A 27,294-nucleotide genomic window follows, 5' to 3' on the forward strand; every position below is an offset into this window, starting at 1 on the left:
AAAACACAGACGTTTCTGAGGACAACAAGGGAAGCTGGGTGACCCTCAAGTCTTCATGTTCATAAATGTGCCCTAATTAATTTAAAATTATAATAAAATACAAATAGGGCTTTGCAAGTAGCAAGAGGCATGCCTTCTAAATAATTAAAACCCGTTTCTTGAAGGAATGGGTATGATAAAGCCTAATGTCAACAGTGCCTAAGCGCTTGTCTATGTGCCTGGAATTAAAAATGGACCTATATTTACTCTAGTTTCTGCAAACATTTCTCCTATGCAGAGCAGGAGCAGGGTAAGAGGAGAAGACCAGCTACTATTTACATGCCTACTGTCTCAGGGCAGGCTCTCTGCAGAGCGGGAAAGCCTGATATACTCTCACAGGCTGGGTCTAAACTCTGGCTTTGCCATTATCTGCACACCCTGTGTAAGTTTCTTTACTTCTCTGAGTCCTGGCTTCTTCATCCATAGATTGGGGCTCTCACCCCCTCCCTTGTGGGCTTGTTACAGGGATTTATGGAGATAGTGGAGGTAAAGAGTCTGAGGCCAGCATTTACCCAGCATGTGCTGGGTAAATGATAGCTGTTACTACTGCATTATTATGCTCCTTAGTAGCAGCGATCCTGAATCTATTACTCACCTTCTGCCATCCCCCTTCTGGGTCTTCGCCCAGTGCTCCACTTGGGCCAGACTGCTCTTCCTCTGGCTCTGCTTGTCATGGTTGGTCCTGGGAGGAAAGGCCTGCTGGTACCCGCCAGTCCCATTCTGCTCTCCTGGGCCATATGTGGTGGGCAGCATGCCATTCTTCTCTGCCCGCTGGGGCTGTGCCTGCTGGCCTCTCAGCCCACCAGATAAATCCATGAACAAGGCATCCTCATCGGTGGGTGAGTAGAGAGACCTGGTCTTGCTCCTGTCCCGCTTGGCCTCCAGTGGGTCTCTCTGGGGACGGTACCGTTCTTCCTCTTGTTCCCGCCTCTCGTACCTGAAGGAGTCCTCAAGGCCATGGTGAGAACAACCCCTTGTGTGTCCAGGTACCACACGGCCACACTCGCGACACGACTCTGTGTGGTTGGCCTGGGGAACTGCCTGCCGCTCCGCTTTTTCCATGTCCCTGCAACAATAGGCACAATCAGCCCCTTCCAGATAGCACAGCTTGCACTACACGAATGTGTAGATGAACACACACTATACGCAGATGACTTCCAGGCCTTTGTAGGGGCTGCTTTTGCTTTTAGTACATCTTTCATGCCCAGTCCTGCCCAGTCCTCCATTCTGCCTGACTGACTTCTACTCCTTTAGGGATCTGGCTTGAATGTCACCTCCTTCCAGAAGCCACCCCAGCTACACACCCCAGTCTAGATCAGGACCTTAGTGGACTCCACTGCCACACTACTCACACTGAACCCTAATTGTGTGCTTATTCATCTAGCTCCCAAATAGACAATGAGTTTCCTCAGGCCAGCGGCCCATCTAGCTGACTATCCTGTACCCAAAACTTCCACACAATGATGGCTACAGAATAGGTATTCTATAAAACCACTGAGCAAAAGGACAAATAAGTGACATACCTGACAATTTTAAGGCTTTCCCTTTTGCTATCTGTCCACTTGCCTGGAGCTCCTGAGCCCAGGTCTTGCCACATGGCATCCACCACAACCCAAAGTACAACTGGCAGCCAAAAAAGCTCTCTGGGAAGATGGAAGTAGAGGAGAGGTTGAGAGCACAGAGAAGAGGTATAGGAGTCTTCACATGACAGCTTATCTATCTCGCCAAGGAACAGCTCAAGCAGAACACAAGAGCACTGATCTAAAACAATTCTCTGAAGTACCATTAGTCATATTTTAGAGATAAGGAAACTGAGGCACGGATCATACAGGTGGAAAACAGTGAAACCAGGGCTTAATCCCAGGTAGACTGCAGAGCTCATGTGGGTTAGCCACTGCTGTCCGTGTGTGTCTCTGGCCTACATAGTCTTCACTCACACCAGCTGGTTCATGGAAACTGGGACTTTAAGCAAAATGACAGACAATGAAACCAGGTACTCAAGTGACATCATTTCCTTCAACATCAGCCAGGATTCTTTCTTTTTCTCATCAACCATGGAATGAAATGATGTTGAACGAAGCAGGACTCATGGGCCTGCTGTACAAGCAAACCTGGACACAGTAAAGGAGAATGGGGTGGGGCAGTGGGTCTGGGTGTGAGCAACGTGTGGCCTATCTCCCATTGTAAGCTCCCTTACTCCTAACCTCCTTGGGGCAGGCTCCTGGCTATGCCCACCTGCCCATTGCCTGTACCAAGGACACAGTCGTGGCTCTATAAGCTTTGCAAATTTTAGGTTGAGGAGGCAGGGAAATTCAGGTCAGAAGGACAACAAAACAAAACCCCTAAAACCAAAAACCCCACCAGGGATCCCCGGTTGGCTGGGGCAGGTAATAATCTGGCACTCCTTGGTGAAAAAAGTCCTGGTATTGGGGTCTTTCATTCCTCCCAACGGCCAAGTCAGAGGGTTCTCCATTTCAACATGAGAGCAGACAGCGGAACCGCTGCTGCATTGACGCCTCAGTGGCCAGACCCCAGGGGTCCTTCCAGCAATCTCAGAACCTCAGCTACCAATAATCAGTGAGGATTCAGGGCAGAAGAATCCAGGCTGGGAGCTAGTTAAAAATCTCAATATTAAGTGAAAATACAATTGCTAACAGAGTCTGCTTTTCAGTGTGTGTATTGGCTTCATGCAGGCGTGGAGAACTGAGAACAGAATCACACAGCTCAGTGTTCATTTAATGTGCATTTTCCATGAAAACCCAAAGCTTTGTGGGGAAAAAAACGATGCTTCTTTAGAATTTCTGTTATCCATCACCAGAGGACATTTTCCCCCCAGCACACATTCCTTCTTCTGGATATAGCACTTCAATTTTCACTTGACGGGGCGGGGTGGGGTGGGGTGGGGGTCACCCCCCCACACACTCTTGGTCCAGGTAGTGTGGGTGCTGCTGCCTAGACTGTCCCTGTCTAGTTAAGATTTCAAAGTTGGAGTGACAGGTTCAGGGTTCACACATGACCCAATCAGAGTCAGCCCTGGCACTTTGGGGTGCTGGTCTTGAGCTGTTCCAACTCTGTGGGAAGCAGCTCTTTGAAAATGAAGCCAAAATCAAGGAGAGCAGATGGTGGTGAGAAATACAATCCTCAAGACTTGGACTGGGCTCTTAAGTTAAGCCACACCCAAACCAAATCGATCCTTGATTTTTTGGTTGTGATCTAATACCCTTTCTCATTTAAGCAAGTTTGGGTTTAGTGTCTGTTACTCATGCTGCAGGAGTCCAATTACATCATTTAATGGTGGCATATTTAGATGGTGGTCTCTGTGGGCCCTCCGGTCCTGATGTTCATGGGCTAAATTCTATGGGCTATATTTAAGCTGGTCTACGCTATATACATTATAGGTTTCAACTTTGTCTTTCCTTTCTTCTTTTAATCCTCCATAACCAGGTCAGTGTAACCCCAAACCAGTAGTCTGTACGTTGCCTAAATCAGCCTTAAATTCTTTACTGCTTCTCTAATTCAGGAAACTGCCATGGGGGATGTGCTCAGGCTGCTGCCTGAAGATCAAAGCTCTGAGTCACATCATGGCCGAGTCCCAAAGTCCCCAAGCAGGCTACTCCAACTGTGAGCCCTGAGTAACTGTACCTCTTTGTCATTCCCACCTGAAGACAAACAGCACCTTGTCATAAAAGCCAGACAGTGAAACAAATATGCCACCTACATGGAAAAAGGGCACTTCCTTGACTTCAGGACCCAAGGATGTGGGTACAGTGTCTCAGTCCAACCAGCTGAAATGTGGATTGTTCTGTCTTTACCAATCAAACACCATATATTTACTGAGCACCTATATACCTCCATGAGAGGTATAAGAAAATAGTAGGAAAAACAGCCCTTGCCCAGGAAGCCAAATGACCCTAGAGCCTGATTTAATCACAATGATTTACTGCTGTTCTCATAAACTGACTCCAATTCACAGAGTTGGCCCATCTTTTCTAACCTTGGGGTAACTTATAAACCTTAGTCCTTGCTGTGTGTGCACATGTGTACACCTCCATATATGCCTGTACTTCCTAGAAATAAATTTGATAGGGAATGATAAACCCTTTTCTTCTGATGAACACCGGTAAGCCCACTGTACAACAAGCCTTTAGAGGTGGCTGATAAAGGTTGGTCTATGTGCCACCTGCTAGCTTTTGAGTAGCTAAGACTTGAGGTTATGAACAGCTTCTTATTCCAATGACTGCAAGGGACTTATATAAGATGCCTCGGGACCCAAAATGTTGAGGCTGACTGTAGACAAGGAAGGTGATGGTCCCTGCTCTACCATCTTACCTGACTGAAACATTTAAGTCATAGGATTGAAGGCAAAGATGCTTTCTGGCTTTCTCCCTATCTCCTTGCAGTCCCAACAATTTAACACATAGTTTCTCAAATCAGGAGACCTGTCACAAAGTAGATATGCAATGCTTGGCTTTGACCAACAGCTAGGAAAAAAAATGAAGTAATCCTCCACTGAAATAATCCTCAGTGACGGTCATTCAGGGAAGTTGGCTTTGCAGGGCAGAGATATTCAGTTCAGATGACACAGCCTTTCCTGTGCAGATCATTTCTATCATCATGAGCACCAGGAATCAGTGACTATTCAAAATGCAAGAAAATTCTGACATTTGGTGACCATTTTGGCTAGATGTACCACTTCCTAAATATGACAAACCCAGAAGTTATATGGTTTAGAGCCAGTCATACCTGGATTCTAGAGCTGGCTCCATCCCACACAAAATGAGTGACCTTGGGCAAGTCCCTGACCTTTCTGGTTTCAGGCTCTGCATCAGCAAAATGGGGACATAAACCTTGTGCCCTTGAGTTTTGGGGATCAAAGGAGACAAGGCACAGAAAGAGCACTGCATCTGGCACAGAGTGTCCACCCTTAAATCCAAATGCATCCACTCCCAATATCTATTGTCGTCTCCTTCCTTGCCCAAGCTTTTCAAAGCAATAATATACCCAGCAAAACCCCCTTACATTTTCCCAACCTCACTTGGAGTTGAGGGTGATCCTGTGACATAGATCTGTTCAATAAGATGTAAGCAGAAATTGCTGGGTGGGTTTTCCAATGTCTTTAAAAGAAGACACACTAGGCTAACTTAGCTCACCCTTCCCTCCTCCTGCCTAGAATGTAGAGTCCACGCTGGACTGCAAGGTAACAAAAATTAGTAGAAGACCCCCCGTTAAAAAATGGCTAGAAAATGAGGAGGAGCCTGGTCCCTGATGGCCTCATCGAGCTACTGCACAGCCTGGACTACCTACCTTTGGATTCCTGTTATGTGAGAAAACAAAAACCCAATGTGATTATGCCGTCCTAAGTTCTTCTATTACTAGCAACCAAATGTAATCTCTGTATCAGGGGCTCAGGTTATTATTAGCAGGGATTGGGGCTCTCCATCTTCAGGACCTCAAACAAGGCCACATGTCTGCCTTGAGTGCATTCTTGTTCCCCCTGCAAGTGGGAAGAGCGCACATCACACACCAGGAATGCTTCTCACTTCTTATTCCTTTTCTCCATATGAACTTGGAAGTTAACATTTCATGCCAAGCAACTGTGCCCTGATTATTATTTTATTTTGCCTCTGATGCTACCAGAAAATAAAGAATATTCCGTTTTATCTTAATTCTAAACACATCCACGTACACATCACACACGTTAAATCTTATTCAGAGGCTTTGGTGGGAACAGGAATGTAGGGGCTTGGTTGACTGTTGGCCTTAGTGGTGGACACAGTCCTTCTGTCACAATCCCACAGGAGCATTCCACCCTCCTCAGCTTACTAAATAACCAAACTAGCAGCCTAAGGACAAGGGCCAGCCACTGATATTCTTGGAGAGTTTGGTCTGAGCCAGGGCAGATGGCATAAATCCGAGGAAACCAGTTCAACCTGTTTGCAGACAGATGCTGAGTTCTGAGCACCCAGCCTCAATCTCGGGAGGATGGTGGGTTCAAAAAGCTAGACCCCGCCCAGGGCACAGTCCGTAGATTTGAACAAAAGATTGACAGGAAAAGAGGGGCCAGGTTCTCTCAGGAGCCCTTCCACAGACCTGCTCACCTATATTAGTTCCTAGTATTTGAGGAAGGAAATGGCTGGAGAGAACCGGAGCCAGCAAGGGATTTTTCTTTTCCCCAGAGTTAAATAGGGCAGTTCCCCTGGGACAGGGGAAGGTATCTGGCTACCTTTTATGCTGGTCCTGAATTAACAACAGAGGGTTTGACAGCTCTGACAATGCACTCTCCAATTTCCTGGCTGTACTGCCTCTGAGTAGAACAAAAATGAAGGATAAATGAAGCACAAGACTGCCACATGGAGCTCGCTCCTGCCTCAGTAGTATGCTGCTGGCCAGTCCCCCTGGGACGGTTTAGGGAGTGACAAACCAGATGAAGAAGAAGCAAAAGAGGTTCAGTGGCTACTATTTTTCTGGTTTTGTTCATTCCTGCCTGGAAAATCCTTTCCTCTTCCTTCTAAAGGGGCATGTCAATTCCAACTGTCACCACTCCACTGGAGTCAGTCAGGTTCTGACACAGCCTAGCTGACACTTTCCATCTCCTTGTGGCTGTCACAGTTGCATGGTTACTGTTCTCACACGCTGAGTCCTACTGTGTGCTGGGAACCTGACGGTGCCATCAAGCCCAGAGAGGTGTGGACGCACATCCACATCTACCTTACACTCCACCTCATGCTCATCTCCATGGTCTGCAAGAGCTCTAGTTCTCAGGAGTGAAGCACGTATCCCAGGCTTGTGCTCATCTGCAAGTTACCTCCCCTGGCCACAGCATATGCTTGGGGGCATAAATATGATTTGAATCTATCTAATCCGGATGCATCTCAGAGCTTCTGGACAAGACTCTGACACTTTGCTCCTGCACTTTAACATGGATGACAGGAACCGGGGCTACGGTAGTTCTCTTACCACCAGATCCTAAATCAGCCAGAGTTTTACTCATGGACTTAAAGAAAATATCCAACCCAGTGGTGGGCAGAGCCCACAGAATGACTTGTAATAATAGTCTGACCCTGGAAGCCAGCTGTTTCTAAAGCTAAAGCCAGAGTGCTTTAGTGACATGAACCAATAAATTCCATGCCCCTTTTTGAGACTAATTTGTCTGCATTTTCAGTTACCTGTAATCCAGAGTGTTAATATACCACATTCATAAAGAAAGCATCTGCCTGTATGAATAATGATAGAAGCATCTGGATGAGAAGCAAGGAGGGGAGAGAACATCAGGACCACCCACTTAACAGAGAGAAAAGTTTCCTAAAGCATATCACCAAATTGGAGGACAGGCAAGATTTAGTCCTGCCTGACAGATATTTCTAACTAACCAAATGTCTGAACATCTTATTCTGGAGAAATTGAACATTTACTAAGTCTGGTTTCGCTTGGCTGACAATTTCATCTCAGAAATTTAAGAGGAAATGTTATTCTGTCATTATTCTGAGTCAGAAGGTAGAACAAGTTCTTTTTGTTTTGTTGTTTTTTTTTTTTTTAAATAAGGAAGGAACCTTGAGCAAAGACAACAAAGGGATTTGAAGAGTTTATTAAGTGCATTATAAGAATAAATTTCAAGAAGTTCAGAAGAAATCAGGAGACAGTACAATGGCCTCAGAGCCTAAAAGGGAAAGCCGCCCAACAGAAAAAGGAAGGAGCAATTCCAGAGCAAATGCTGACAGTTATCACAGGATCTTCAGGTAGGAAAAAGTAAAAAAATAGCCAAAGGTCTGCTAGCAATTAATCCTGAATGGTTCACAGCAGACATCATTTATCAATCACAGTACTTTATCCTGATAATCCTGACCTTATTCTCAGATTACCTTTGATCCAGTGCCCTCATTGTTCATGAAGAACTGAGCAAAGCTAGGACACAGAATGACTCCATCTGCCATCAGTGGCCCAAGGAAACCAGTGTAACAACGCAGGGCTCTCTGGGAGCTCAGATTATAAAAGGACAGGAGCAAGAAATGACATGGCACAAATCCAGAGAAATGAGCCCACCTGAATGATAGCAAAAAAAGGATAAAGTCTAGAAGGAGCTGAGGTTTCTTTAGTAAAAGCAAAGCAAAGCAAAGCAAAAACAAACAAACAAAAAAACAACTTTCTATTTTTCTAAGAATTGAAATAAAGGGCTGAGGGCTTTAAAAAAAATATGAGACACAGGAACCTGTGCTTGGGGAAGATGACACAGCAAAAATAAAGCTGAATTCTTCAACTTCTGGCTTTAGCGCCATATGTTCATTGAGAAGAATGCCCATCACCATGAAAGTGAAAACCTTTGTCAAGAGAGACTAAAAATCCAAGGTAGGGCGGAAGATGGGAAAGTCCAGCCTCTGGCAGTTGATCTCCAAGCCCCCGCTGTCAGCACACCAGGGTCCTCAGGGAACTTGGAGATGCACTCAGTAAACCTTTTGGACTCAATGAAAATATGAAAGAGGCCCAGAATATTGGATACTGACAAGCAGCAACCTGATTTCCAAAGAAGTGGGGGAAACAGATTCTATTAACCAGAAGACTGGAAAGCCTTCCACCAACCTCCCTCTACAAGAGGCTGAGCTGTATTCTTAGCCATGCAGAACTGAGAGCACGTAGGAAAGGAAGCACAGAGAAAGGCAAATAACAGTAAAAAATGGGCAGAGGATAGATACAAGCAAGTCACTAAAGAGGGAATATAAGTGCCCAATGAATATAAAAGATCCCCATTATCACAGAACTATATATAAAACAAGCAGATACTATATCTAGGTAGCAGCTCAGCTGACATGTAAAAAGTTGATAAAAACAACTATTGGTCAGTATTAGGGAAAAAAAGGACTTTCACTAGCAATATACAGCCTTCTTCAAGGGGCAAAGTGGTAGTACTGATTAAAACTAAAAACACATTTGTTGTTGCTAGTTTCTTTAATATGTGCCATTCTCACTGGTGTGAGATGGTACCTCATTGTAGTTTTGATTTGCATTTCCCTGACTGCAAGTGACCTTGAACATTTTTTCATATGCCTGGTGGCCATTTGCATTTCCTCTTCGGAGAAGTTTCTTTTTAGCTCTTCTGCCCATTTTTTGACTGGATTATTTTCTTTGTTTTTTGTTGAGTCTCATCAGCTCTTTGTAGATTTTTGTGATCAGTCCTTTATCACTAGTGTTGTGTGCAAAAATGTTCTCCCAGTCGGTGGGGTTTCTCTTTGTTTTGGTTATTGTCTCTTTTGCTGTTGGCAAGGATGTGGAGAGAAAGGAACTCTCCTACACTGCTGGTGGGAGTGCAAACTGGTCCAACCACTATGGAGAGCTGTGTGGAGATTTCTGGACCTACTAAACATAGAGCTTCCGTAGGATCCAGCAATTCCACTCCTAGGTATTTACCCAAATGACACAGAAACATTAACTCCAAAGAGCACCTGCACCCCTATGTTTATAGCAGCACTGTTTACAATAGCTAAACTTTGGAAACAACCCACATGCCCAAAAATAGATGACTGGATCAAGAAGATGTGGTACATATATACCATGGAATATTACTCAGCATTCAAAAAAGATAAACATGCAATTTGCAGCAACATGGAAGGTATCATGCTCAACGAAATAATCCAGAAAGAAAAAGGAAAAATACCGGATGGTCTCACTCATAACAGGAATCTAGAAAACCTAAATAAGGGCCCAGGAAAAAGAATAACTATAAGAAAGAAAAAAAATCAAAATCAACAAACAACTATGAACCAGAGTCACACTTTGGGGGGGGGTCAGGGAAAGGAGGGATTAGGGTCAAAATCAGGGGGTTGCAACTGTATGGGGAATATAAAAATTTTTAAAAATTAATTAATTAAAAAAAATTAAAAACACATTATATTCTGACAAATCTGGAAGATTTACACATGCAGAAGCCTATAGATGGTTTTTCATTATAGACTACTTATAACAGTAAGAGATTAGAAAAAACAAACTCTCCAAAGTTTGGCACAAACTTAAATATCTAATGGTACATCTACACTAGGAAATACCACACAGCAATGAAAAATAAAGTTGATCCATATAGATTGATACAGGATGACTTTAAAAAGGTTATCATCTATGTCTTAAAAAGCACAAATCTATATATTCTAAATGTGCATGTATGTATATAAATGAACAGAAAATAGTCTAAAGAATCCCCATTAAACTGATGACAGAGATTTCTGTAGAAAGGTAATGAGGATATATTTGCCTTTAACTTCTGCACTAAAATAAAAATGTCTTCATTTGCTATATATATTTACATATAGTTATAGTTAACTATATACACATATGTACAAATATATAATGAACAACAAATAGGGAACAGTGAGCATTAGGGACCAGCATGTACACTAGAGTAAGTCAAATCCACCCAAGTTGCCTTCTCCCAGAATGACGAAGGAAAAGCCAGTGTCACTGTGAACAATGCCAGCAGGCTAACGGCAGAACCTCTCCTTTCATCATCATGGACATGACAGAAAAATTCAGGAGATAGAGTCACACTTGACAGAATATCTACAGTTAACAGTTATAATTCTAGGCCCATGTGGAAACTGCCAAGTCTTTGATCCTGTTGTGGTCAATGAAATCATTCATTCTTTCAATCTCTCACTCACTTGACATTTCCGTATGTGTCACACATACAGAAAATACCACCTAACCTACTGCGTCGAAGAATACTGAAAGGTAGACAGAAGGAAATAAAACAACAAGCCTCAGCATGACAAATGTTTGACTGAGGTATTATTATAGAAGCTCCAGAGGGTAGGGCCAGATGCCAACCTGGCCTCCTGAGGGAGGGTCACTATCTATACCAAAAGTCTGCTGGCCTCAAGATAGAAACCATGAAGCTAGTACCTCTAGTACCAAAAATCACATACAGGTGAGTTGGAAAAGTTGACAAGTTAAAACACATCATGGGAAATCCATTTCAGTCACTGATAAACATCCTGCCTTTAGGTTTCTGGTGAGTACCCTTTTGTTTCAAGGCCTCACTAAAAGAACAACATTTTAAGACAGTGAAGAATGAGGCCCGAGTCAGAAGAGTACTGACTGAAGGCACATGCTGGCCTTTCCAGGGCACCCTACCCTCTCAGCGGCCCTACCTCTGCTCATATTCCTCCTCTACTTCCTCTTAAGGAACTGCCAACAGACTCAGGACTATTTCAGGCTCCTTGATTATACCCATGCTCAGCCCACCTGAGAGAGGAAGCAGCTGGAAGATGGCTCCCAGGTTGGTCCCCAGCAACATGGTGGGCAGCCTGTGGTATGTTTCTGGTGAGCAAGATAATGCCTGCCTGTCCTCCTCGCTCCCCAGCCTGGTGCACAAGGTGGTCCCCTTCTAGTACACACCAGAGAAGAAAAACTGAAAACACACGTGCCACTTTCCATGACCAGGTAACATCAGGGAACCTTTCTACTCTGACAGGCAACATGTCAGCTCTGTGTGCCTTCTCCTCCCAGAAAAATTCATTGTTAAAAAGGGACTTGAAAGAGGGCAGTGCTTTATATGAGTAAACTCTTGGGGACCCAAGAGTTCTTATTCGAGCCCCCGTCTTAGTGTAGGGCGCCCTTTGACAGGAGCCATCCTCAGGACTGACCTCTTCAGTGATGATCGGGACAGCACCTGTGCAGCCTGGTTCATGGCCCGGACCCAAGCGTTCATGTCCTCCAGGGTGTCGGCACTGAAGTAGTAGGTCCTCATGCCCGACTGCTCGGCCTGAGAGCCCCCTGTGGAGCTATTATAGATGAGTGCTCGCATCCCCGTGTGCACAGCCTGGAAACAAGAGACGGAAACCCAGGTCAGACAGGTTAGGGAGACATCACTTCCAGAGGCAAAAACAAGGGAACAGCCTGGCCATGCTCTCCTGCTTCCAGACTAAAAGCCCAAGCACCACCTGGCTTGTTTGCACACCCGGAAAACGTCATGGGCTGGATTCCCTTCTTCGTGTGACAGCTGTGTCTGCCCCCCACACTAAAAGCCACGCAGCTGTACCTGCTTCCTGCTTCTTATTTCTGCTTAGGGAGGGGCACACAGTCAAGGCTAGTGTGAGAAACAGACTTTAAAAACTAAATTCCTCATTTTTATGAAAGCAGCTCTCAGGAATCCCAGGTTCAGTTCTTCTGAAGCACAGATCTCTGCTTCGGCTACCATCAGACTGGAACTGAGTCGAAGTTGGCTGCAAGGGCAGGTGGCTTGGTGCAGAAGCTCGCTGTGCTTCACTTCTAGGGCAGGAAATGTGATGTGAGCCCATAAAAGAAGCTGTGCTCTGTCTCTCCAAAGGCCCTACAACATTTGACAGCTGTCTCACATCTGACTGAAAATCCTTGCATACATGCCTACTATGTGTTAGGAAACCTCAAGGAGCCTTCATATGTCTCCTTGCAAAGAGCCAATGAAGAGGTACTAGAAATGAGTCCTGAAAAGTAACTGAGTGGAAAAAAAAAAAAGTAACTGAGTGGGATTGCAAATAAGAGGCAAAACCAGTTTTTCTCTTTGTACCCTGATAAGTAGGACATTTTAATTTAAATTTGCCAGGAAAAACATTTCCAAACCTACATGCGGAGGTGGTGTGGAAAGAGGAAGAATGAGTGCCTACTAGGTGTCCCAACAACTTCCACAACCACAATCTCTCATTTTAAGTCCAACAGCCTTCAGAGGTAGAGACAGAATCTTTGTTGCACAGGTGTGGCACATGAAGCTTTGAGATGTTAACTAATTTTCTCAGATTTGCAGACCTAGTAACAGACTCTTCACACCACTTAGCTCAACCTGGCATTATTTATTTTACACATTTGTTTAACATATGTCTCCTTCCTCTAAAATATAAGCTCCATGAGAACAAGGAGCTGGTTTTGTTCACTGGTATAGCTTCACGAACAGTGCCTGGCACAGAGTAGGTGTCCAGCAAATATCTATTGAATGGATAAAAAGTTGGAGCCAAGATTCACACCCAAGCCCAAATTTCTGTGTACAACATTCCCAGGTCTTTTTTTTTTTTTAAAGATTTATTTATTTATGCATACAAGAGCTGGGGTACAGGCCAGAGGTGCGTGTGTGTTGGGGGGTGGTGAGAGGATTCACCAGAGACAGAGTGGGGGACAGAACAGGCAGATTGACCGAAGTACACTGCAGTACACTGCTGAGGGGAGCAGCGGGCGAGTCAGGAGAGGTCTGCTGCGCCATGTGGGTTGCTCCCTGGCTGGGGAATCAAACTCGTGCTGCAGAGGTTGCATACAGCTTCATAGGTAGTGTCTTAACCCCTTGTGTCACCAGGGAGGCCCCGTTCCCAGGTCTTATCCAGAAATGAGTATAATTACCTGATCACTGCCCTGATAATGTAGATTCAGAATGAAAGGCTGACCCCATGCAAGGACCAGTCAGAGAAAACAATACAAGAGAACTAATTAAAAATTGCACAATAAAATGCTTCTAGAATCACTAATGGTCATGGATGAAATCTCTCAGATGAGGTGTCAGCCTTTACTTCTCCTACCCTCATTCTAACTTCCCAAGTCCAAAATGCAGATTAATTATGAACCTGTTTCTAACATTTGCACAGCTGAATCCATGCAGCCTGGTGTGAAGGTAACCCAGGCAAACCTGATTTCCTTCCTTGCATGTCCAAGGTGTCATTCACTGTCCCAGGAAGGAGTCTTCCTGTCTTAGTAAGGGGGAGATGTGGCAATATGAAAAGGTTTTGGGAAAGGCACTCACTTGAGTAATCTAAGATAGTTTACTGAATATATTTTCTGGAAATTTTTAAGGACTCTGCTCTGGTTCCCCCTCCCCATTACTAGTTTAGAGAACTAAACATGAAATACAAGTAAGCCTGAACCTACCATGACTTGGGAAGTAGACACATTGTCAATGATCATGACACTTCTACTGCAAATGACTGCTCGCTCCCAGGTACCAGGCAGAACTAGCTGATGGTTAGCTTCCTGATGGATGCTCTGGATGAGCCAGTCAAAAGTGATAGAAACCATTTGTTCCTGACAACAGGAAGAAGGGTACCTAATCTGCCCATTGGGCTCACGGGAGATTGCCTGGAGGAGGTGACCCCTAAGCAGAGAACTGAAGGACAAGTAAGAATTGGGGAAAGAGCAAACCGGGCTGTGGCTGAAGCTCAAGCAAAGTCCATGAGCAAGAAATGTTCTCGGGGGCCTCCCCATTGGCACAGCGGTTAAGCGCTGGGTTGCGAAGCGGCCCGCAGCCTCTGCAGCGCCAGTTCGATCCCTGGCCGAGAGTGAGGGTCCCACATGGCGTGCACACCTCTCCTGCCGCCCGCTGCTCCCCTCAGCAGTGTATTTCATCAGTCTGCCTGCTCTGCTCCCCGCTCTGGCTCTGGTGAATTCTCTCACCCTCCCGCGCTTCTGACTGTACCCAGTGCTTGTATAAATAAATAAATAAATCTTAAAAAAAAAATGTTCTCGGGTCTTCAAGCAACTAATATGACTGAAGGAAAGGTATGAGATGGGAGGGGCTAAATACTTATGTGGTTAGAGATAAGCTGGAGAGAGAAGCCAAGATCAGGCTTTAAGCTGAAGGCAATGGAGTTTAAGGTAGGAGTAGTACTTGATTACAAGCACAATTTAGGAAAAGTATGGAGGATGGATTGGAGGCTGTAGAGGAAGTAAAAGGCTGAAGCAGTCAGTGGTAACCAACACATACAAAGCACTCACTATGTGCTAGGCTGTTCTATAATAAGTTAGTGACCAGCAGAGACCAAACAGTGGCAGAAGAGGAGATGGTTTTGAGAGATAAATCAAAAAATTGAAAGGGGAGAAGAAAAGGGCAGTTCTTTCTTATTCTTTTCCGATCTCCTAGTAACCCCCATGCTAATACAGAAATTCTAGAATAGAAATACCATACAGGCAAAGGCTTTGCCTATGTTATATCTCCAGCATCTGTACCCTGCCGATTAGAACAAAAAAATGCAATAAAAGTTTGCCGAAAAGTTCAAGATTTGCGAAAAGCCATGTCTCTTGGCTGAGCTTCGGTCAGGATCCATAGCAAAGGGTTATAACTATTGCAAAGTATGGACCCTTTTGACAGTTTGGTGACTCATATAAACTCAGTATGTGTTGAAGGGCACAAATAAAAATAAAGGAAATATACTATATTGAACTATAGTTCAATATTTAATATTGAACTATAGTTCAATATTTAAGTTCAATATTTGCTATCAAAATATTTTTCAAAGATTTATTTTTATTTATTTATGCATACAGGAACTGGGGTGTAGGCGAGAGGTGCGGGCGGGTGGGGGCAGTGAGAGATAGAGTGGTGGGCAGAACAGTCAGACTGACTGAAACACACTGCTGAGTGAAGCAGCGGGTAAGATAGGAGAGGTCTGCTGCACCATGTGGGTAGCTCCCTGGCCAGGGATTGAACTCAGGCCTCAATGGTTGGTGATAGCTGACAGCGCTGAGACTAACCCCTGAGCCACCAGGGAGGCCCTCAAAATATTTTAAAATGTTGAAATATATTGATACAGTGCTTCATTAATAATGTGTTACAAAACAAATCTAGCAGCAGATGTAATCGTTCTAATTTCAAAGTGATGATGAGCATAAATATAGTTCAAGATATATGCAGCTGTCATGTGATATGAAGATATTTCTAGTTCCCACTGGTGACCAAGGCACAGATGCTGCTGGTACCTAATGTTGCCTGCATTCTTAATCAAGAAATGTGATAGGTTAAAAAAAAAAAAAAGAAAGATGTGATTTATCTGCTGCCACTTGGGGGTTTGCAAACATCAGTCAGGAACATCTGGTCTTGAAAGAGGGAGGCAGTAAAGATTTTCTCCCCCATTGAAGATCCTCAGCTCTGCAGGGATGTTGGCTGCTACAGATGTTGGACCTGAAGGGCCAAGCTTGCTCAGAGGGGACAAACAGGCCAAGGGTGACTGTGCGTCCAATAGGAGCTTGTAAGGAGATGAACCAGGAGAGCACAAAAGGCCCACTGGGCGGAACAGGCAGAATGGCTCCTAGAGGCTACCAAGAGCCCTGCTTGGCTCATCCTGCAGATGTGGCTGAGCCTCAGGGCCCCTCTAGCACTCAGCCTTCCTGGCAGTGCCTAGGAGCTGCCAACCTATGGGCACAGCTGAAGACGACAGAAAGGAGAGGACCAAAAACCTTTTAGACTGTGCCTATCTAGCACTATGGATACTCTGCACATTCTCAGGGAAGGTACCCTAGCAAGAGACAAAGAATTTCATCTCTGAGAACAGAGAAGAATCAACATCAGAAGTAGTCATAAGGCCCAGGAGACAAATGTGTGCATTCCTCAGTATGCCCAAAAACATGGATCCTGAACTGACTTTGGGGCCCACTCCTTGGCCCCCAAAAGAATGATGTTGCAACCCAAAGGAAAAGGGAAATCCTTCACACTCAGGAAATCAGTCCTTTCTGGAGAACCAGCTGAACACCACTAGATCTGTCTGCAATAGTTTTTCTGTACTCTTAGACCCCAAAGACCACCCACATCCCCCGCCAAATACATGCATGCTTTCTGTCTCCCAGACAAGACTTCACAACTTGTGAAGTCTTTCTAAGAAACAGTCAAAAAAGGGGGGGAAAAGAATCTAAAGATGTTTTCCTAGAATCTATTTCACACCTCAGTGAAGTGTTAGGATGAAATATATACATATATATAGAGAGAACAAGTTACTGCGAGGATATTTCAAATGCTGGCCATGGGAAAAAAAAAAAACAAAACACATACGTCATCATCATCCCAATTGCTTGCCGAATAGCAATGCTCAACTCTAAAAAAAGAAAGTCTGAGGAAGACTTTATGCCTACAAAAGACCAGTCTGAAGCCCCTTGAACAAAATGTTTTCATAGCCAGTAATAAGCAGAAGAGGTTCATGAACAGTACTGAATAGGAGGGTACTCCCCAAAATGATAGCAATATACATAAATTCAAATCACTCCCTACAATGTATGTGCAGGAAGTAACCAAAATAAGGTATGGAAGAAAAGCAGAGAGGAAGAGAAGGATATTGTGCCCCCTTCCTATAACACAACTGAATGAGACCAGATTTCAGGGTTGAGTTCTCTCCATCTTCCAGTTCGGTGACTTTGGGAGAGTTTCTTAAGTTCTCTGTTCTCTGTGTTCCTAATCTAAAAACTGCTAATAATAATGATTTTGCAGGTTCCTCACAAGCATTAAATAAGAGAACTTGTATAAAAGTATATCTCAAGTCATAAAAGGAATTACATCTATAAGGCAGTACTACTGATGTATCACACAACATGAAGATACCAGCATCTTCCACCCATAACAACTCTAGAGTCACTGGAGATGGTGAGTTGAAGAAAGAGAAGGGCAACTCAACCTGCTGATGAACCAAGATAAGGCATCAGCTCAGCAAGGAAATGTAGTAAGAAGATGAGACTAACAACCACACAAAGGGCTCTGATCAGACACTGATGCAAACTATCACACTGTGATGCACCATACCAGCACACTCCTTTCACACGTTCAGGATGGTGGGTGTCTTAGCTTGTGTTTTTCCATAGTCCTTTAACTATTTGTAACCTTTGACTTCTGTTCAACCTCTGCTTTGGTACCTCCTGTCCCATATTCATCTTCTTCTCCAACCTGGGAATAGCTGATCTGCAGGGGAAGCAATGGCAAGAGTCCCTTTCCCCAGCTTGAAATGCATGTCATTGCCTCTTGTCCTGAGCAGCCATGAGAGGGTATTTCCCCGTGGCCATTGGACTTCAGGGCCTCTAGTATCCAGCTGAGACTCCACTCCAAATGCCAATAAAGTCTACCTTCAAGTCACCCACCCTCACCATCCTGAGCACCACAAGAAAGAGAACAGTGGAGACCCTGAAAGAGAAGCCCTCAGGGTTCCCCAGGTTTGGGACTGACCACCACTTTTCTGTAGCCTCCACATCTAGCCTCACAGGTGCCAGAGGACATTCAAGGATTGTCACTCATAACCATGGTTCCACTCACTCCAAATGGCAGGGGGACAAGGGAAACAGAAAAGGAATTTTGCTGGGGGCCTCCATTGTGGTGCAGGAGTTAAAGACACAGCACTATTAAGCTATCGCCAGCCACTGTGACATGAGTTCGATCCCCAGCCAGGGAGCCAACCCACATGATGCAGACCTCTCCTGTCACTCTCCCCTCAGCAGTGTATTTCAGTAGATCTGCCTGTTCTACTCCCCACTTTGTCTCTGGTGAATCCTCTCTCACCCCCCACACCTCTAGCCTATAACCTTATTCTTGTATGCATAAATAATCTTTTTTTTTTATAGAGGCATGTTTTATTTATTTGTTTGTTTGTTTTGTTTATACATGCACTGGGTACAGTCAGAAGTGCGGGAGGGTGAGAGAATTCACCAGAGCCAGAGCGGGGAGCAGAGCAGGCAGAAGGACCAAAGTACACTGCTGAGGGGAGCAGCGGGTGGCAGGGGAGGTCTGCGCGCCATGTGGGACCCTCCTCCGGTGGCCGGGGAGCAGCCGGGGATCAAACCGGCGCAGCAGAGGCCGCGGGCAGCTTCGCAACCCAGCGCTCAACCGCCGCGCCACCGCGGAGGCCTATAAATAATCTTTTTTTAAAAAAGGGAATTTTGCTGGTAAAGTGATGTCTCTAGGGTTCATCCATGTTCTAGAAACAAACCAAATTTGTTTCTAATTGCTTTTCAACAAGATAAAGCCAACAAACCTGAAAAATTTCATCTATATACAAGCTCCTAGCCCTCAGTGCATTTTTATAATGCAATTGGCTATGAAACCATTATGGGGGATCATCATTTGCACTAAGTGATTGGTTACTAGTGATACTGACCAATTACCGTGGTTAAGAAAGAACAAGAAGGGCTGTGTTAAAAATGTAACCACAACACTAGTAGTGATAGGAAAGGGGGGGGGGGTGCCTAAATATTTAAGCAAGGCTGGGGGATTCAAAAGCTCAGATAAAAATGAAAGTACTTGTGATGGAAAATTACTCTTGTTTAAAAATTGTAAAATTTTGTTAACATAAATCTGAAAGGCTCTATCTTCTTAACCTTTCCCCCTTCCCCACATAAATGACTTCTTTTATGAAGCCATATTTAGGAACACAAAGCTTCTTAAGATGGATTTGCTGCACTAGTGGAGAGGGGCTAGTACCTTAAATGAATACTTGCGACTTATGCGATCCTCAGGGGCCACTGGCGAGGTCACGTAGCTGGGCAGAGGGATGCTCCCAAGGACCGCTTCTTCTCGGCTGTCTTTGAATGGAAAAACACATCAGAGCAACCTTCTGGCACCTTCCTCAGACCAATCCATTCTGCTGCCCATGTTCAGGGCCCCTCGTCTTTCCCAGGACTACCTCAATCTGATTGTTCCTCTGGTGCTCCCTGCGGACCTTTGTGCTACCACTGAAAATACATAGGTGGGTCAGACAGGCCCTCTCTCGAGGACACAGACAGGCATGGGTCACCTGTCTGCTAGCTCCTGAGACAGCCTCAACCTGCTAGCTCCTGAGACAGCCATAGGCCAGGTGCTGTAGGAACACAGAGGCAGAAGTGGAATGCCATCCTGGGAAGTTGAGGCTTCAGAAGGTGGTATTTCAGGATGGGGAGGTGCATCCTGGGTGGAGCAAGCCTCAGAGGTAAAGTCAGACATGTGTGAAATAGTCTGTGTCCTTTGCCAATTCTTTCCCTCTTCCAAACCATCTTTAGAATCACTAAATCACTTCCTCACAGTTAGTGTTGTCACTCTCCGACTCAAAGGCTAATTGCCCACTGGATACAGAACAAAACCCAACTTCCTCTGCCTAGTGTTGCTGCCCTCCACATGGTGGCCTTCCCCTCCTCCTGAACCTCATCTGCCATGAGCTTCCTCCACACTCTGACAGAGGGGCCTGTCATCCCCTTTTCTTGTGCTCTTAGAACTTTACTCGTTTCCTCTGCTTATAATGTGCATCTCTCTCTCTCACACACACACATACACACACACACACACATGCGCGTGCGCACGCAAAAATCTACACATTAAAAGCACAACTCAAATCCCATCTCTTTATAGGGGACACCTCCCTAAATTCCCCAATATGGAATGAAGTTCTTGCTCCCCATGAACTGCCTAAGCACTCTGGACGTCTTCTAAAGCACCTATCAAGTCTTATCAAACAGTCAAGTCTTGTAAAAACAAGCTCTCTCTTCCTTCATATTTTCAGCCATACTTTCATGGCTGCACAACCCTTTATGTACTGGAGCTTGATAAATGTTCACATGGCCAACTCAACTCACCAGTTGCCCATCCGATATCACAGGGGATACATTCAGACAACAGGTTTCAAGAACAATGGTTTGCCCATACTTCCCATCTCTCTAGATTGTGTCAGAGGTGTGCCTATGTCCCAAGTGGGGCAGAAGCTGAGATGACTCCAGACATTGAGACTCTAAATTGCAGGCATTCTATCTACTTTAACTCAACAGGTGGAATTTCTTTTGCTGGGATTGGTAAAACTGATGTCACTAACCATCCACATATGTGCAAGTGAAGAGTTTGGCATGTCAGTGAGTTTTTAGTTAGCTCAGGCCATTGGACTTGAGAAGACCACCATTAACAACACCTTATCAACCCCTCCAGCTTGGTGGCCTGCCCCTTGGCTCACCTTTATAGTAAAACAAGCAGTAATCAGCCAGTACAAACCACCTCCTTTTCCATAGCCTCATCCCAGAACTGTCCTGCAAAGCAAAGAGAATGAATCAGGTAATATCTAAGCATACTGCCCTCCCTCTCCAATCATACATCTGATTCTGGAACTAAGACTTGCCCATACTTGTAGTAAATTAATGATTTTTTTAAAAATCACACAACTACTGTTTAAATAGAATGTAAGATTTAGGTTCAATGATAGTTTATCCCCAGGAAGCTTGTGTTTACTGGAACTAGATTTATTACAGCATCTTTTTTTTCTTTCAAGAAAGATGATGAAATTTTTTAAAAAAGGGCATTTCATTACAGAAGAAATCACCTTTTAATAAAACAAAGCAATTTATTTATACTATGCTATAAAATACTTTCATTTATACTTTAGAAAGTTGATTTACATAATGTTGAACAAAGAGTTTAAGTTAGCTCATTACCCAATGAGGCAAAATTCTCACTTGACTATAAACTCAGTTCTCTACCACAAGGGACTGATTTTCCTTCCATTTAATGTAAAGAGACTTGGATTTTCTTACTATCAAATTGTCTCATGGCAAGAATTTGTCATTACTCATCTCAAATGTAAGTCTGTACATTGTTAAAAACATTTTAGGTAACTGTGAAATTTTTTAAAAACATGGCCAGGGTAAGAGAATAGTTTCAGGATCAGTTTCTTCTAAGCCTAGGAAAAATTCAGAGCTGTTTTTAATTGTTAAAGTTTATTCTATTCCTTTTATAAAAGTTTTTGACTAGCTTAAATCGAAAAATAAATTCCTGATATGTTTCTAAACCAAAACACAACATGAGTTCTATTCATCTTCTACATAGTAAAATGCTAAAAACAAACTTGCTGAGTTCATGTCTTGTTTTTATCTTCTGCAATGTGACCAGATGATCTCTAAGGTCTTGGCAAATGATATTTGCTTTGCTTGAAAAACTCCTATCCATCCTTCCATACCTGTTCAAACATCACTTCCTCTGGGAAGCTTTCCCAGACTCTTTCAAATGCAGATACATACTGTGCTGTGTGTCCATGGCACTCTACACAGTTTTAAGTCACAGCACTGGGCCAGGGCTGTGGCTGGAAGGAGAACGATTTACAATCCCTACCCTCTCCCTCCATATTTCAAAGGGGGACTCGTGGTTTAAATGGGGATGGGGATGCAATGCAAAAAGTCAGAGGGTAAGACAAAAGATGGGCAGAGGCAGGAAAAGAGGGAGAACAGAGCCATGAGGGCCGAGGGAGGGGAACACTGAGGGTGGTGCCACAGGTGTCTGACAGAAGAGTGTGGAGAGCTGTGGAAGCTGCCATAGTTGGGGGCAAACCTGGGGGAGGCAGATTTTAAGGAAATTTTTATGTGTTTCTTCTGTGTGGTATGCAAAGTAGTGCCCTCCTCTGTCTTCCCATAAAGTCTTTAGTAAAATTTACAGCAGTACTCTGGGAGTTTGATTTGTGATTTCTTGGATAAGACATGTGAGAGACTGACATGTGAGGGATATATCTATCTGTTCCCCGACAGACTAAGAGGTCCTCGGCAGAACCCAGCTGTTACTCATCTCCTCACACTTGCTGTGAGAGCACGTAGCATGTGACGAATGAGTGAATGGCAGAGAAGGAAAAGGACATGGTCTTTAGCCCTAGGAGCTCACAGCGCAGTCATGGCCAGAAGACCAGAGGCCAGATAATGAATGGTGAGACAAGAGATGAAGGATGGCCTGCGAGAGGTACAGCCCACAGGACTTCCTGACTACATGAAGAGCTGGCGATGGTGCTGAGGCTTCTACCCAAGTGTCCGAGAGCAGTGGGACCATACCAATGTCCAGAAAAAGCAGGCTGGGGGAAAGCAAGATAAGACGACAAGCTGAGTTTGGCTGATTTGGAATCTGATGTGCTAGGGAGTTAGTTATGTCTGCTAGACTTGGGGAGAGGAAAAGATGGGATTTCTTGGCCAAATGATAGCAAATGCTCTTTAACAGCAGGAAGGCACACGCTGGCAGAGGACTGGCAGTAAGGCTGGACTCGAGCTGACCCCCCACTGTAGGGCCTGGGTCCCAAGGAAGCCAGTAAGAGCACCAAAGCCGTCAAGTGAGTGTGAGGAGGAAAGCTGGAGACACTGGCTGTTCATTTTTGTGAGTGGACAGTGTCTACAATCACTCAGCCCTGTGGGTCGAACCTACCTGCCTCAGACAGTCTCAGGAGCACAAAGTTTCTTATGCACCTATTCCCAGCTCCCAGGGGCCTGGGAAAGGCAGGGAATCAGCGTGAGCAAATTCACCAACCCTGCCCTCCTCAGTCTCCTCACCTGCTTGTGCAGCCAGCCCCTCACCACCACTGGAACATTAGGATTCCTCCGAATGGCCTGGTCCCTTTTCCCAAAGCTGTGGACTTTATTGCTGGACTTGATCTGGAAAAAAGCAGACTCAAACTTTAGCACCATGGGGGATCTAGCGAAGCATTAAAAAAGCTCTTGTATGATAGGGCTGAGGCTCTTTCTGCCTTGCTCTAAGCGGCAGCCCCCTTTTATCAGAAGAACAGCAAGGACACAGGGAACGGACGTGCACGCAGCCACAGCATTCCAATTAAAAAGCGAATGCAAGACCTAGAGAGCTTGCCTTCTGGGTCACAGAAAGGAAAAAAAATAAAAAACTTTAAAGGGATTTTTCAATCAACATTCACCAGTAGCTGCTGGCCCTAATGTAGTCCATGGCTTTCTGGAGCAAAGCTACATTTTTGGTCATACATTTTGCCAATTTCCATATATTTATCTCTCCTACCTGGTTTTACCCCTCAGCATGCTGCCTTCTCTGCAAAACTGGCTCTTTCTCCTGCTCCTCAGTTGGTGCTCCCAATCTTGGGCACAGGAATTTCTAGGCCCTTTTGTCATGAACCTTACCAGGTGGTTTCTAACACACATGTGAAGCAAGGTGGGCCCTCCCAGCCCACACCAGCAGCAGCAGTGGTGGCAAAAGTCTCCCAAGCGTGAATCTGAGGCCCTCGATGTCAATTCTAGCTCTGCCAGCTATCAGCTGTTTTCTTGGACAAGTGACATTTTCTCACTTGGCTCCAATTTCCTAATCTGTCATTTGGGGAGAATACTTCTTACATTTCTCCCTCACAAAAGTACAGGAGGGATAGATGGGTTTCTGGTCACACAAGGGCTGACTAAATATGAAAGACGAGAAGGAAAGATGGAACAAGTAGCCAGGAGGAGCTCACCTTGGGGCCAGGCTTGGCCTCCACGGTGGAACTGGTCCCAGCTGTGGACGTCTCACTGACCATGCTGGAAGGTCTTTGGTTTCTCTCTTGCTTCGACATATGTGAATTTGGCCTGTGGGGAGACACAGGGAATCCTATAAGTGCCGTGCAGCAGTGGGAAATAGAATTTGAGGTTTATTCCAAGTTAGAACTGATTGCTGGGCTTTAGACAACCCAAGACTGAGCCTTCAGAGAGCACCCGATTCCAGACAGCAGACAGTTGTCCAGACCATGATGTCCAGCCTGCCATGAGCTTCAGGAAACTGAGAGGATGACCCACTGGCACTTTTCCACCAGCTGATAGGGTGGTCATCCCTACCTGCTGCCCTAAGTTCCCCACTCACTCTCCTTGGGCATCTGCACTGCCTTGTCAGGTGGAAAGGAGTCACACCGCTCCTCACAGGAAGAGCAATCCCTCCCCTTACACACACAGACACGTACACCTCCATTTCTCTGGCTCCCCAAAGAAGCTGTTTAAAATTAGTAACAAGAAATCACTTGCGCACACATCCACACCCCCAGATACACACAGAGAATCGCTTACATAAACGCCAGTGGGGCTTGCCTCCCAAAATAGACTACTCAACAAAGAGTCCTATTTTGGGAACACCCCATTTGCCCCAAAATAGAGCCATCAGAGATATTAACCCCTTGTGCCGTGCCTGGAGAGCCGGAAGAAATGAAGCATGCCTGGGTCCCCAAGGAAGATCTCCTCCGAGCTTCCCCGTCAGCCTCCATCAACAGCATGCTTCCCGCCCGGAAACTCCACTGCCCTGGGAGGCCAGCATTCTAGAAACATCTCAGGCTGGCACTTATGAGACACTGGAGAGAACTCTTCTCACCTGCCTCCACAGAGCCCCAGCATTCCCCAGAGTCTTTCAAAGCAGCAGCAGCAGCAGCAGCAGCAGCAGTGGCAAAAGTCTCCACACAAATTCAGTACCTATCCTTGAACAGCTCCATGCCTAGTTCTCAGACCCTGCTAACCCCAGGGTCTATAAGCCTTCCTCAAAGCAGAAGGCCCAGCACTCTGTGGCTGGGTTTTGTCCACTGCGCTGATGGGCAACCGGAACCAGGCAGCTGCAGTAAACTGAGGCTCTTTGCCTGAGTAGAGAAGAATCTGTGTCAGGGCCTGAGCCAGGACCTTGTGGAGACAGAAATGGAGGATCCAGGTAGGACACAGCTGAGGCACAGATACTCTGGATGTTGGTTCGCCAGGCTCACTTTTACAAAGGTGCTCCGAGGAAAAATGCTAGTTTCCACTTTGGAGATAGGCTCCTTCCATTAAAAACCACTTCGGCTCAAAGGATAAGTGATCCTTCCCATGCCCCAAGACAGAGTCCCGATACCCTGTACGATTACAGAAGTTTTTTGCAGAAGTAACTGTGCCCACCGCGCTCCCAGGCTGTGCCCGCTGCAGGACCGCTGCAGTGGACACCAGCTTTCCAAGAGGCTGGGCCCTGCGGATGCTTGGCAGCTGGAGGTGCGAGTCCCACCAGGCAGAAAGATCACTGGCTCCTTATCAGCTCAAGCACTCACTCCAGATTCCCCGCCCCCGTCCTCCATCCCAGGCAGACTTTTGTTACTGCTCCCCACTCAGAGAATGTCATCACGCTCAGCCAGCTCACTGTTGGCAAAGGCGGTGTGCAGTAGGAGATAATCGCAGACCGGGGGCGGGAGGGGGCCCTGAGAGGCTGCCTTGTCCAGGCACTGCCTCCAGGCAGAACTATGTCCAAAACGTCTCCCTGGAACCTGGTCTTGCCTGACATTTCAGATTTCTAGAGGTTTAGACAAGGAAAAAGAGTTCTCTGGTCATCTTGATTAAGGCAGCAGTATCTCTAAGCTAAAATTCAGGACATGAAGTCCAATAATTAGAAAAAGATTTGTTTAGGATTTCCAGTTTAATTCATTCCCATTGAAGACTTGAATAAAAGTTTATTATAGAAAAATTGGGAACTATAAAGGGGGGAAAGCTGAGAGAAAAGAAAATAAATCACTCATAATCCTGCTACCCAGAGGAAAATCATTCTTAAGACTTGATCAATTTACTTTCATTCTTTTTATATAATTGTGATCATACTGTGTTTATTATGATTCTGCATCTTCTTTTTATTTTTTTAAGGAATTAAGAGCCAGTTTTATTGATCTCAGACCAGGAGTCCATGAAGACCTCTGTGAATTCCTCAATTTTCTTCTCCACATTCTCTTTGGCTTATTTCCATGGCCTTATAAGCTATTTTTCCTTCTGGTAAAGGAGGATCACGGTCTGCTCCTTCCTCTTCTTCTCCAGGGTAGCTGTTACTGCCTAGTACTTCCAGGCAACCTCTTGAGCCAGGCGCCCCAGATAGGCACACTTGCTTGTAGGAGTCAGACACACAATCTGGAGGGGGGCAGGAGCCACCTTCTCCTTGTCATTAGGGTAATGGGATCCCATAGAACACCTTGAGATGGTCCAGGGTGACCTGACCCCCTCAGTTTTGTGGAGCAGCATGCAAAGACACAGCTGGGGACTCTGCAGTGGAAGGGGCTGCAAAATGGGTTGGTATATATCTGCTTGCAAATGAAAGTGAAGTCTTTCAACTTGGTCCTACAGAAATCGCTAAAAATGTGGATACTCTCCCAGCACAGGAACATGGCATTCCATCCCAACAGCATCCACTTGACCACCAATGGCCAGCAGTGGCCTACGAAATGGCAGTGACATCGAGCAGCAGGAACTGCCCTTCTGCCATCTTCAGCAGCTGCCTCTATAATTTTATATCTTTATTTTTTAAAATTTACTGAAATATAAATACTTTCTCAATTATTTTAAACGCATCCAGATCATTGCAGATTAATGTATCACATTCCATCAACTAGATATGCCATTCCTCCTCTGTAGGACAAAGAAAAGACTATCTGGATTTGTGACTGGCCTGAGAAGTCCAGGACTGATGGCCACTTTTGACATTTCTGCACCTTATGATCTTCAGTTCTATCTTTCATCATCCTCCACATCCTAACCCATGTCCCCTCTGCACACTGGCTTCCGGGATGCTGGATGGCCAGGGTGCTCCTCCTGAGCAATAGCTGGGAAAAAAGATGACTGTGCCACAGCCTTGGGTAGATGAGGAAGAAGGGTGTGACCACCACCCAGGGGAGCAGCTGTGAACAGATTCCAATACTGGACATCAGTGAGGGACAGTGGTGTGCAGGTGGGGAAAGAGAACAAATCTCGGAGACAGCTCCATTCCTTTTGACTACAGGGACCTCTGCTCAGCCACACCCAGAAAAGCTGACTTATTAGGAGATATAACTACGTCCAAAC

The 27,294-nt window shown here is 45.2% G+C and overlaps 1 protein-coding gene across 4 annotated transcripts in view; it reads right to left on the bottom strand.

Annotated features, from left to right (window-relative positions):
* Positions 1 to 27,294, bottom strand: part of PLEKHA7 (pleckstrin homology domain containing A7) — a gene marked incomplete at both ends in the record, with an annotated part of 209,079 nt that overhangs the window by 42,744 nt on the left and 139,041 nt on the right. For all 4 annotated transcript variants that reach the window (XM_084238017.1, XM_084238016.1, XM_084238015.1 and 1 more), the window contains 6 exons: positions 635 to 1,105; positions 11,667 to 11,842; positions 19,205 to 19,305; positions 20,697 to 20,769; positions 23,038 to 23,139; positions 23,952 to 24,063. In XM_084238017.1, the coding sequence (XP_084094143.1) occupies positions 635 to 1,105; positions 11,667 to 11,842; positions 19,205 to 19,305; positions 20,697 to 20,769; positions 23,038 to 23,139; positions 23,952 to 24,063 (1,035 nt within the window). The remainder of the gene's footprint in view (positions 1 to 634; positions 1,106 to 11,666; positions 11,843 to 19,204; positions 19,306 to 20,696; positions 20,770 to 23,037; positions 23,140 to 23,951; positions 24,064 to 27,294) is intronic.

This window comes from Talpa europaea, assembly GCF_964194135.1.
Source record: "Talpa europaea genome assembly, chromosome: 1".
Lineage (NCBI taxonomy): Eukaryota > Metazoa > Chordata > Mammalia > Eulipotyphla > Talpidae > Talpa > Talpa europaea.